We start from the raw sequence: 13298 nt of genomic DNA on the forward strand, positions 1-13298 counted from the left end.
ATGACAAGAAATTGCATACAAATGGGCTGCTTCTAGTAAGTCGGTGATTTTTCAGAAAAGCTAGCCAAATAGCCTTTATTAAAAAAGAGAAGCTAAAACACATTGGCTAGCTTTAAAAAAAAAAAAAAAGTTTCCAGTGTAACTCACAGTATCAAGTCCTCAACTATATCAGCTACCTTAGAAAATATAGTAACTGATTTAGTATGAATTGAATCCTTAAGAAAAAGTTAAGTCATATTTTGGATGCTGTTACTAAGAAAGGGAAATATATATATATATTTTAGAAAGACCCATTAAAGAGTGAAAATGGAAAAAGGCCAACGCTTCACTTATTTATAAAAGTCCCTTATGCAAAAATGTATTCCTTGATGTGGTAAAAGATTGGTCACCCTGTCAAGAATGGGGGCACCATAGTTGTGTCTGCAGCTGCAGGGAGTTTGCCTTCCTCCCCCTCCTGATGCTCCACATAAACAGGCAGTGGCTCCCACAATGTGTGCTGGTTGGTTCTTTAGAATGGCAGGGAAGCTGTTAGCATGCAAGGTAGGTATAGTCAAGTTTGAGTATTTGGAGGGGTGAGGAGGAGGAGGTAATGACAGCAGAACTTATTGCTGAAGTGCAACTGCTCGTTTAGCTTGTAGGTTTAGCTTCCTAAATTCCAGACTTGTTAATACAGAAGAAGGAGCATTTTTTAATATTTTAACTTTAAAATAGGTCCCTTAGTTTTTTAACTTTAAAATAGGTCCCTTAGTTTTAGTTGGATTTCACATTCCTAAACTACTTATTTTAAAGCTCAAAAGTAAATAACTAGACTCACTCAATAGAGGCTTTACCCACAGTAATTAAATACTAGATAAGTAGGATATTGCACTTTTTAAAAATAGAACTGATAGATAAAGCCTGGATGTTTAAATGAAAAAGGAGACCAAAAAACGGGGAGATGAAAGGGATGGTAACAGTTCTTAATCTAAGATCTGTGAACTTTTTTATCCTATTGGTAACTATTTCAATATAGCTGGCTTCTTTTGTAATCTTATGTATTTTATGTTGAGCACTTAAAAATCCCTGGAGTAGGATGAGAAATAGCAAAGGGGGGTAAAAAGACAAAAATAAACATTAAGTTTGGGAGGTGCTTTTCATGTCTTGTTTCATTTGATCCTCAAATATCCTGGGAAGAGGGTGCTATTATTAACCCCATCCTAAGGATGAGGAAGGAAACACAAACACACAGGCTGATATGGCTAGTTAAGAGACTTGAGGTAGGAGTCATACTCAAGCCTCTGTGCCTTCAAGTCTACTGGACCTCCTGACTGCCTCAGTTACAGAACAGAATCCTCTCTGGATCTTCTGTTAATTTGTCCTACGTTGTCAAAGAGGACTAATAACCAGGTGATGTCCTGACTTGTGCGTGAACTGGATTGGAGGGAGGCAGAGCTTCACGCAAGTCAGCCTTACTCATTTTTTTGTTATTGCTGGGGCAATTAGGGTTAAGTGACTTGCCCAAGATTACACAGCTATTAGTGTTAAGTGTTTGAAGCCACATTTGAACTCAGGTCCTCCTGACATCCCCATCGTACTCTCTTTTCCAGAGTCATAGTTCAGTGGCAAAAGCCATAGCCAAAACATCAAATATAGCCTACTAAAAGAACTGGAGATTCTTTTGCTTAATTCTTAAAGCCAAAAAATTCATTAAGGAATACAGCCCAGGCATTTCCTACAATCTTTAGAGGAATAAAATGCTCCATCTCTCCTGCCTTAAAAACTCCCACCCCCCTCAAAAAAAGCTTTTATTCAAAGAGAATAGAAATATAAGTAAAAATTTAAGAAAAGTATACTAATTCCATATACTGAAAAGATTTAACTTTTCAAAACACTTAACCTTTGAGTAAATGGAAAAAAGAGGAAAAGACCAGTGTTAACACTAACTTTTCTTGGTAATCAATTCTATTTATATCATGTAAAAACTAGACAACATAATTACCTAAAACCAGAAATTCTGATGCCCCATGGATGATGATAATAAAGGGCAATGTCATTGTAATTAAGCCAGTAAATCTAATAGAGACCTTTTGTATAATACCTCCATTTTCCAGCTTCACAGCATACATGCTGGAACCATCAGAGCCAGTCAAGGAATATGGGTCTTGACCAAGGCAGATTTGTTTTAAGTACCTAATTTGTTCCAATACACAGATTCCTCAAAGCTAATCTACCTAGAATTCTTGGTAAACAGCTCAAACCAATCCAGAGACCTTCCAAAGTTAATTCAGGATTTGGGTGGTAATTCTATAGGAATTGGAGGCCAATACTTTTTGTTGCTTCTGGGTACAATGCAGAACTCCCACACTCAGAGGCACAATATGGAGACCCATCTAGCAGCCACAATCATGAACTGCTTCCTTTCTTAATAAATTATAGCAGTTTCACATAAATATATTTCTAAACTCCCAATGAAGAAAAAATATCATCAATGTCATCCATGTCTCTGACAGTTTCTGCCATAGTGTTATTTTCCTTTACTTTAGTCAATGTTGGTAACTTTGTTGCAACGCTACAATTTTCAATAAGATTTGCATTTTTGTTGTCCAACAGTTGGCTCTTTTTTGAAGTCATTTCAGGTCTATGAATTTTAAGGTCTGAGAATGTTCTTTTAGCATCTCTCTTTGTGATAACCTTCTCAGTCTGATGAAGAAACTGCTGGATTTCCTTTAGAACAGCAGGCTGTAACTTTCTCTGTGGTTTCCTCTGTTGCTTCATAAATTTATTTTGTGAACTGATTCGTCTCGGGTGACACTTTGAAGACATCTTACCCAAGCCATGGAGAAGAAAGTTACAGATGGATGTTTTTATGCAATTCAATTTCTTGGGCAAGCTTTTAAAAGAAAAATGAAAAAGTTTAAAATTAAAAAGTTTATTAGCTGAAGAAAAACCTATCAGAATTTCCTATTTTCTCTTTTCTCCCTTCTTTCCATCTCTGTCAACAAAATATAAAAATACAGAGGCAGCTAGGTAGTGCAATGGTTAGAGCACTAGCCCTGAAATCAGGAGGACCTGAGTTCAAAGTATAATAATATACAATATAATGGACTTTGTGTAAAGCACTCTATGAGCACTGTAGAAGATGAAAGGTAAATGAAGACAAAATGAGAGTCTTTGCTTGATGTGTTATCTTGTTTTGCTAAACTATTTTTTTCCTTCCCATTCTACATTGCAAGGGATGGCTCTAGATAGATGAGGAAGACAGGAAATGAATATGATATAAAAAGAAATAATGTAATTCAGAAGAACATATGCTCCTTAAGCAGAGGGACTATATACTTTTTTTTATCTTAATATATTCAGCACTTGGGACAATATAGGGACTTTTTTGTTTGCCTGGGAACTGCATTTTTGGAGGCAGTCAGGGTCAAGTGCCTTGTCCAGCATCAAACAACTACAAAGTGTCTGAGTCAGGATTTGAACTTGGGTCCTCCTCTTTCTAGGACCAGTGCTCCATTCACTGTGCCATCTACACATCACCACCCCCACCCCCCCAGCCCTTTTAATAACTATTTGTTGACCTGAATGAGTTACAATTTAATTTCCAGATTTCTGTTTTCAAAATATTACTTCTGTATCATAATAAATATTTTTTAGGACGCAAAATCATTCCATTACATTCATATATCGCAATTTTATTTAGCTAATCCCCAAATTTATGGATTTTTTTTCCTTTCTAATTCTTTGCTATTATAAGAAATAGTATTATAAATTCTGTTAAACATGTGAGAGTCTTTTACACTCTGTTTTTGATCTTTAGATATATGCTTAATAACAACACTACTGAGTCAAAAGATATAATTGGGCACTTTTAAGGTATATGTAGTTCTAAATTGTTTTCCAATATGATTGAACTAGTTCACAAATCCACCAACAGAAATATGGAAGGGAACACAAATAAATTTATTACCCTGCTAAATCTAACACAGGCATTTTTAGGAGTCAATAAACTACAGTGAACTAAGAAAGGCTTTTTACATTTTGAAATACAATGTATTTAAATAGATTAATTCTTAAGTCAGAGCTAAACAAAAAGGTAGAGGATTCTTCATACTTTTCTTCATAAACTGAAAGTTCAAAATTTTAAAGGGGGGGAAATTTAAATTAAAAAGGAAAAAATACCTCTGCACAATAGCAGTTGTCTGTCCCTACAGGAAACATAGGAAAGACTGAATAGGGAAAAAAGGGATATGAAGTAAAAAAAGGGAGACCTGACTCTTTGTCAGGGGTTAACACAAAGACATATACAACTGGACAGTTGAAAAACACATACAAGGCTGCTCCTGAAAAGGAAGGAGCTAGATCCTCTAAAGAGGTAGATGTTTTTTGTCCTCCAAAACCAGAGCCACAGAAGCTTTTAGGTGAGCTATTATCCATTAAGCGTCAAAGGAAGAATTCAGTAGTAGATGATGATTCCTCCCCCCCCCACCCCCCCCCCCCCCCCCCCCCCCCCCCCAATATAGTAAGGCAACTATCTGTCCACCTGATATGACATCAGACAGTTCTGCTGTCTTCCTGGAGAGAAACTGCCAAACTTATCAAAGTAGAATATGATTACTCATAATTCACCTAGATGATAATTAAAAAAAAAAAAAAAAAAACCCATTTACACAGAACTTACTATGTGCTAAGAGCACTGTGCTAAAGTACTTTGCAATTATTATCTAATTTGATGCTCACAAAAACATGCTATTATTATCCCTGTTTTACAGATGAGGAAACTATGACAAACAGGAATTAAGTAACTTGCCCATGATCACACAGCTAGTAAATGTCTGAAAATGGTTTTGAACCCAGATTTTTCTATTTCCAGGTCCAACACTTCTATCTACTGTGCCAGAGCAGAAGGGATTGTGGGAACTCTAAGCAATGTAAAGACAAAAGTTATAAATAAAAATCCGTTAAAGATTAGAGAGTGAAAAGTAAGTATGTTTCTTTATTAAGCATTAGTGAATATAAGAAGTAGCAAAATGAACAAAATAAGCAAAGGAATTCACTGTTTGTACCCAAAAGGTAAATCTGACTTACCTACAACCTTGAGCTTCCACATGTTTAAGCCGGTTACTTTTTAGAAGTTTGTTACCCAGAAAGGTGACTTTATGCTTCAGTTTTTTGCTTCTACACCAGAAAATAGCCCTTTGGAGTTCTTCTGAAAGTTGTGTAAAAGATCGCGCTTCTCGGATTCTCAGCACAAGGTTTTTAGTACAAGAAGATCTTATCAATGGCTGGGATGAGCCAATGACTTTTCGTATTCTCCTTTCTGAACATAGAGACTTGAAGCTGGTATCCTGGAGGGGACAGGGCAAGAATATGTTAACTGTGATATGGAAACTGATAAGTTACATTTGTGTGATAAGCCCTAAGGCAAGGGAAAGCTTGACTTAAAGACACTACAACAATATAAAATGCATTTACAAATACATGGTGGTTTTTTTAAACTGACACAAAGTATTGGTATTTTACTAAATTTTAACTTGGAAACAACATAACATAATAAATAGGGAGTTCAACTTGGAGCCAAGAAAATGAGCTGTCTTCCTTCAGATACAGATTAGCTGTGTGATCCTATAGAAGTCACTTCACCTGCCAGACCTCGGGGAACTCTCTAAAGCTAAGTTACTGAATACCCTGTTGATCTGCATGGGGGAGGGAGGAGGAAAGGGGAAGGAAGTAAGTTTCTACCACAAATAGAAATCACAGTGTAGAGACACAGACTACCTCCCCACCCTTCTACTCTATGAAATAAATTTAACTCAAAAAAATGTATTTATACTGTTCTTAAATTCAATATGTAGATTTAAGGACCCATAACTTAAATAATTTTTAAGGTCTTAATCAAGATTTCTTCTATACAGTGATCATTCTTTGGAAAGGCCAGATTTTTCTAATGAGCTCTGACATAAGAGAACAGAACATACAACCCAGAACAAACTCCCAGAGGCATTAAGTTCTCCACATGACAAATTTCTGATCCAAGTCATATCCTTCCCACAAATGACCCACCATAAACTATTTTTCATCAGCACATGTATTTCTAGTGCCCCTATTCAGTATTTAGTCCCTAAATCCTTGCTGACCACATCAGCATTAACCAACTAATTCTAGTCTCTCCATTTCTTTCTCCTCTTATGTCCACTGCCCAGTAAAGCTTGGGCATGTCCAATTTCCACAATATTCCTATTGCTAAGACTGTCAGGAGCCATAGAGATGTTAAGAACTAATTCCCCAAGAGGTGAGCAATCTTCAAGAACTTTCTGTATCCTGAGAGATATAAAGAGAAATTCCATTTAAAATAACTGTTAGCCACAAGCAAAGCCTCAAAGAAAACTGCTAATTGAACCTAAGGCTAGCAAGAATTTCTAGAAGAATTAAAGGAAGAAATAAGAGGTAGAGGAAAAAATCCCTTTTCTACAAAATTACCAAGTAATTTTCATAAAACACAAGGTGGTCTGATTCCATACTCAATAAATTCTAATGATTTCTTATTGATTCTAGGATAAAAAGTTATTTAGTCTTTTAATATTTAAAAGGTAAGCCCTTTAAAGTTTTAATTTTTTCATAAATATAATAGCATAAACTTGTTACGACTTTTACTTCCTCTAGATAGTCAAGTTCGACCGTCTTCTCAGCGCTCCGCCAGGGCCGTGGGCCGACCCCGGCGGGGCCGATCCGAGGACCTCACTAAACCATCCAATCGGTAGTAGCGACGGGCGGTGTGTACAAAGGGCAGGGACTTAATCAACGCAAGCTTATGACCCGCACTTACTGGGAATTCCTCGTTCATATGGAATAATTGCAATCCCTGATCCCCATCACAAATGGGGTTCAATGGGTTACTCGCACCTGCCAGTGGATAGGCACGTGCTGAGCCAGTCAGTGTAGGGCACATTTAGCCCTGGACATCTAAGGGCATCACAGACCTATTATTACTCAATTATACATATGTCTAGTTTAAATGACTAAAATAAGCTATGATATATAAATATAATGAAATATTATTGTTCTATAAGAAATAATGAGTAGGCTGATTTCAGAAAAGCCTAGAAAGACTTACATGAATTGATGGTAATTGAAGTGAGAAAAACGAGGAGAATACTGTATATATTAACAGCAAGATTATGTAATGATTAACTATAAGAGACTTAGCTCTTCTCACAATCCCAAAGTATTTGGGATGGAAAATGTCATCTGTATCCACAGAGAACTATGGAGACTGAATGTGGATCTAGGTATAGTAGTGCTTTTTCTTTTTCATGTTTTTTTTTTTTTTTTCCCCCTTTTAGTCTCATTTTTCTTGTAAATATGTTTAAAAGAATTGTACATGTTTAATCTGTCAGATTGTTTGCTATCTTGGAGAGAGAGGAGGTAAGAGGAGGGAGAAAAAATTTGGAACACAAAATCTCACAAAAATGAGTGTTGAAAACTATCTTTCATGTATTTGGATAAATAAAATACTACTGAGAGAAAAAAGAAAATAGATTCAATATATAAAAAAAAAAATTAATTCTTTAATCACTCTTCTCCCTTCTCTTGACCACTTCCTGAGAAGGAAAGAAATATGACATCAATTATACATGTGATCTTATGCAAAACATATTTCCACATTCAAAGGCACTATATTTATATATCAACCTGATTTAAAGTCTTTCTTTTAAATAAATTAACTGATTAAATAGTAATTCTCCAAAATAAATAAAAACCCAACTTTTCCCCATAAATTTCAAATTTGCAGTTAAACACTATTATTAATACACAATAAATTTTAAAACAAACATACCATGATAGCTTTGTGCTTTGGTCGTTTGCAAAAAGCCTTCAGATCAAATCCTGATGTTTCTATAGAAACAGAAAAATCACATGTCAATTTAGTCTAATAGACACAAACCTCACAATATAATTCTCTCATAGTCTTTTTCTTGCTAGACTATTGAAAGTGACTCCGAGAGGAATCAATTGACTATTAAGTGATTAACAAAACCTAAAAAAAAAAAAAAAAAAAAAAAAAAAAAACATCAAAATCAATGTTTAAATGCCCAAATTCAGAAATTTATTTATTACCACGCCTCATTAGGAATACCCCATCTTATACTCAGAGTAACAATTCTATAATTAAAATGAATGTGGACAATAAAATCTGACTAAGGTAATACAAATTTATACTAAGAGCAAATGTCCAGTTTAGACAAAAATATAAGGAAAGCTGAACAAAAATGACTTACCTCTGTAGATTTTCCTCTTTTGCACAGCTTTCCCAATATCCACATTATCTGTTATCTTTATCTTCATTTGTTTAGCTTTTGGGAGAACTTTTAAAGCTATTTCTTCAATGGGCTTATTTGATTTCTCTTTTGCTAGAAAGAGTTTGTTAAGCAATTTTGTTACTCCTTTATTTACTATCTTTTTCTTAAAGACATCAAGATAGTCCTCTCCTAAAAATTCTATAAGGTCAGAAGGAAAAATAAAATTTTTGAAGTAAGGCATTGGTTGAATCTTGGATATCTCTTGTAGCAATTGAAACAAAGGATTATAAAAAAAGACAAGTTTTTTTAAAGCATCTTTATACAGGACCCTAGGGAGGAAAATAGAAATTCATGAGTTAGTTAAATTATTGTAAATTTCTTAAAATAATTCAAGATTACATTATTAAGCTTCTGTGTGTATATGTGTGTGTATATTTCTACACACACACACATATATGCATAAACATATATATTTCCACACTCAATTCTTATACAATCATAAGTCTGCAAAATGCTTTTCAAGTAACATTTATAAAAGTTTTTTTTTTCTTTTTTAATATACTCCAAAGTATTATACCAACTAAAAAAAAAAATTGCTTCAAAAGAAATTTGGAGGTGGACAGAAACACTCTCAAGTAAGAAAGACTCAAAAGAATTTGCTATTCAAGAATATGGAAGCTATTGGGGAAAAAATATGTAAATGTACAAGAAATAGTACAATTTAAAATAGGGAATGTGATAATTTCTCCACTCAAACTCAAGACCCAATTAGCAGCCATGTTTGAACTAAACAGGTAATATTTCTGCAGTTAACCTCTTCTCTCAAATTTAAAGGTTTTCTTTTAACTTATACATTAATAATCAGCTCACTATTATTCAACTGTGGCCAAAAAAATAAATCAAATAAAATAAGAAATATATGTCCAATCTTGTCTTATACTGTCATTTCCTGGTGGAAAAAAAAAAATGCCAAAAACCTCAATGAGTCACCCTATATCTCAATGACAAAGACTTCTAGTAACCAACCTCTCCAGAAGAATGAAAAGGAAATTCAAACAATGAAATCTGATCATCTAATATTTCAAAAGAATGTACATACCATATCCTGCTCACCAATCCTGTTATAACAGTGTTTAAAATGATGAATTCTTCCAAACAAAGATGCTTCACAGACAAGCTAAAGATTAAGCTAAATTAAGGTTAAAAAACCAGATAGAAAATTTGTATTATTTGTAATTTGCTTCAAAGGCACTGACCTCCTAGCCCTAGTCTGCCAAACTAGTCTACTGCAACCAGATGAAAAACTGAGAAATATTTAATGAAATAAAAACAAATATAACATTGATAATATTAAATTGTGTTTTTCTAATTTCTAAGTCAATGTGTGGGCTGAAGGGATCCACTTCTTATCACTGCTATATATTAGTGAAAAATATTGCTAACAAAGAAAATTTATCTCATATTTATTAATGTTTAAATTAACTTCATTTAAAAGTGCTCACAACTTAATAATGCATTTATAATTCATGCTAATGCTATTACAACACTTGTATCCCACAAATATTAAAAGACTACAACTAAAGAATAAAAATTTCTTTGGCAACAAAACAAAAAAAAGTTGGTCCTAAGTTCCTAAGAAATGGAAGCAAAAGGCATTGTAGTTGCCCTAGAATTCTTTATTATACTGAAAAAAAAAAAAAAAACACTATTAAGCATACTGCAACACTTTCCCACTAAAAAGGAAATATTAAAATCAATTGAAGGATACAGAAACGTCTTGCAGCAACAGTTTAATAAACGTAATATTAATTTGCAGGCTCCCAAAATCTTCATTAATATAAATTCCACCACTGGTTGGCTGGGAATGATGTACTTTGTTGTATTTTCAAGTTTATCTTCTCTATTGGGACACAGCTCAACAAGATCTTGAATGGATCCCTCCAAGTTCACATAATTCATTCGCTTGAGACACTGTTCTACCTGAAACAATGAAGATTAGTATTTACAATAGGCAAGTAAGATTGTTGATGTCAAACAAGCCAAATCAGACAAATGAATGCAGGTTAAGTGTCTTCAGCATAGAAACACACTGCTGTGTTTCTATGTAGTGAGAATGTGTATTTGTTGAGCTGTAGGAATCAAAAACTGTCTTGGGGAGGGCAGAGGTAAGGGAAGGAGGGAGAAAAATTTGGAAGACAAAGTCTTGCATAGATGAATGTCGAGAATTATTTTTATATTTATTTGGAAAAACGAAATACTATTGAAAAAAAAGCATAATTTTCCAGATTAAAGAACGCTAAATTTAGGAAATATTAAGTAAACCTCTAACATGTCATAAAAGAAATACTAAGGCAATGTCACATAAGTGGCACAAAATGTGACAGGACTACCCAGAGAGACTGCCACAGAGGAGATGGGGCATGAACTGAGCCTTAAAGAAAAAGTAAGAACTGAAGGATTAGATCTAGCAATTACTTGCTTAAACAATAGAAATATTCCCAAAAGGGAAATGAAATCAATTCATATTTTCTCTTTGCTTGACCTTATAACTTCAAAAGGATTCCCAAGCTCAGTCTTTGATCCTCAGCAGTTCTTTCTCACATCATCTCCCTCAGACAAGGAGGTGCCACAGTGGAGAGATTGCTGATATAGTAGTCACAAAGACTTGAGTTCAAATTTGATTGGAAATACTTACTAGCTGTGTTCATCTATCTAAGTTATAAATGCTGTCTGCCTCAGTTTTATCAACTATAAAATGAAAATAGTAACAGCGCCTACATCACAGGATTGCTATGAGGATCAAATAAAAATCTGTTTAAAAGAAAAGTAGTTAGCATGGTATTTAGTACATTATAGGCATTTAAAAATGTTTCTCTCCTTCCTTATTTGTACATTTTCTTGGCTTTAATTATCACCTCTATGCTGATATGTATATATTTAATATCTATTCTAATCACCCACTTAAGCTAAAAAATCTAATTACAAGACATTCTCAGTGAACACATCCAAACTCCAAATCCTCATATTTTCTTCCCAAGCCTGCCTTCCCTCCTAGCTACTAGTCATCTCTCTATTTCATATCCTGCTTTACATCAATATTCAGCATTCAGAGTTAATTTCAAAGATATCTATACAATGCTTCAAGATTTGCAAACTACCTTACAAAATATCTCATAACCACAGGATTCAGCATATTCTGAAGTTTTGCATAATTTTAAAAGTATGCAAAAGCCACTTTATTTTAGGAATCGTCTTTGAGATTCACTTCTCAAATATATAGAAAACTGAGCCAAACATAAAATAGGAATCATTCTCCAACTGAAAAAAGGTTAAAGGATATATATGAATAGGGAGTTTTCAGAAGAGATCAAAACTATAAGAAGAAGAAAAAAGACTCTATATCACTTTTGATTAGAGAATTGGAAATTAAAACAACTCTGAAGTACCATCTCATACCTATCAGATTGGCTAATATAACAGGAAAAAAAATGACAAATATTGGAGGGAATATGGAAAAACAGGAACATATATTCCACTAATGGAGTTGTGAACTAATTCAGCAACACTAAAGAGCAATTTGAAATTATGTCCAAAAGGCTATAAAACTGTTTATACTCTTTGAACCATCAATATCACTCCTAAATCTGTACCTCAAAGGTTAAAAAAAAAAGGAAAAGAACCTACATGTACAGAAATATTTATAACAACTCTTTTTGTGGTGGCAAAGAATCAGAAATTGAGGGTATACTCATCAGTTGGGGAATGGCTGAACAAATTTTAGTATATGATTGTGATAGAATTACCATTGGGCTATTAAGAAGTGATGAACAGGATTATTTCAGAAAAACTTGTGGAAACTTACTTAAATTGATGTAAAGTGAAATGAGCAGAACCAGGAATAACAGCAATATTGTATGATGACCAACTATGAATGACTTAGTTATTCTCATTAATACAATGATCAAAGACTATCCCAAAGGACTCATGATGAAAAGAAAAAATTCTATCTGCCTCCAGAGAAGGAACTGATGGAGTCTGAATACAGATTAAAGTATACTTTTTTAAAATCTTATTATACTTTTTTTTTTGATCTGCATTTTCTTTTGCAACATGGATAATATGGAAATGTTTTATATTACTAATGTATAATCTGTATCTCTGTACATTATACTAATGTATAATTTGTTGCTCACCTTCTTAAGGAGGAAGAGAATTTGTAACTCAAATTTTTAAAAATCAAATGTTAAGATTTTTATTTCCATATAACAGAAAAAATTTACATGTTAAAAGAATTGGCCTTTGAGGTTATTACATTAAAAAAAATTTTAAATCAATAAACAATAGAGATCATCTATTTTTTCTACTTTCAATCCTATGACTGATCATAAAAGTTGTGATCTTGTAGAAAATAATCATTTGAAGTCTACCTCATTTCATGTTTCTATCAATGATATCCTAGATGTTTATATTATCAAGTCTCATAAAGACTATAAATGTAAGAAAATATACCTATGGGTTAATAACTGCTAAACATATAACTAAGAGATAACATAATTAAGGAGAGCCAGCAGAATGATGCTTGATATCTGACAAGTAAATTTGCTAGTACTTAAAAATACAATGTTTCCTTCTGACCTGTTTGAGAGCCAAATATGGCTTGTGATGACACAGTTTGTTGTGATTACTGTAAAGGATTGCACGTAAGACACTCGTTTCTGTATCCAAGTCTTTTCTCATCAATGATATTCTGACACTGCGGCACTTGTTCATCACAACTTTAATGTATGAACCTGGAAAGAGATAAATCAAGCCTTATTGTACAAGCATATCTATAGATATCATGTGCTTTTATATATACAGAAAAGCTTCCCTTTCATTCAAAAATTTCATATTGTTGGTTGATATAAAAGTACTTTCAGGGAGTTCATAATAAATGAAATAAATACTGTAGTAAGAAGTTACTTGAATGAAACTATTAAAACTTTTCATTGAAAACTAGATTGCTTGTACTGAATGAATGTA

General features: G+C 33.5%; 1 protein-coding gene across 1 annotated transcript; it reads right to left on the reverse strand.

Annotated features, from left to right (window-relative positions):
• Positions 1-1525: 1525 nt before the first annotated feature.
• NEPRO (nucleolus and neural progenitor protein) lies at positions 1526-13070 on the reverse strand. Its single transcript, XM_031959665.1, has 7 exons — positions 12912-13070; positions 10045-10256; positions 9376-9453; positions 8256-8605; positions 7814-7872; positions 5065-5324; positions 1526-2869 (listed from the first exon to the last, which is right to left on the reverse strand). Exons 1-7 carry the CDS (start codon positions 13044-13046, stop codon positions 2437-2439), a joined length of 1527 nt encoding a protein of 508 aa, XP_031815525.1. The 5' UTR covers positions 13047-13070; the 3' UTR covers positions 1526-2436.
• Between the last annotated feature and the right edge of the window lie 228 nt (positions 13071-13298).

Source organism: Sarcophilus harrisii, chromosome 3 (assembly GCF_902635505.1).
Source record: "Sarcophilus harrisii chromosome 3, mSarHar1.11, whole genome shotgun sequence".
Classification (NCBI taxonomy): domain Eukaryota; kingdom Metazoa; phylum Chordata; class Mammalia; order Dasyuromorphia; family Dasyuridae; genus Sarcophilus; species Sarcophilus harrisii.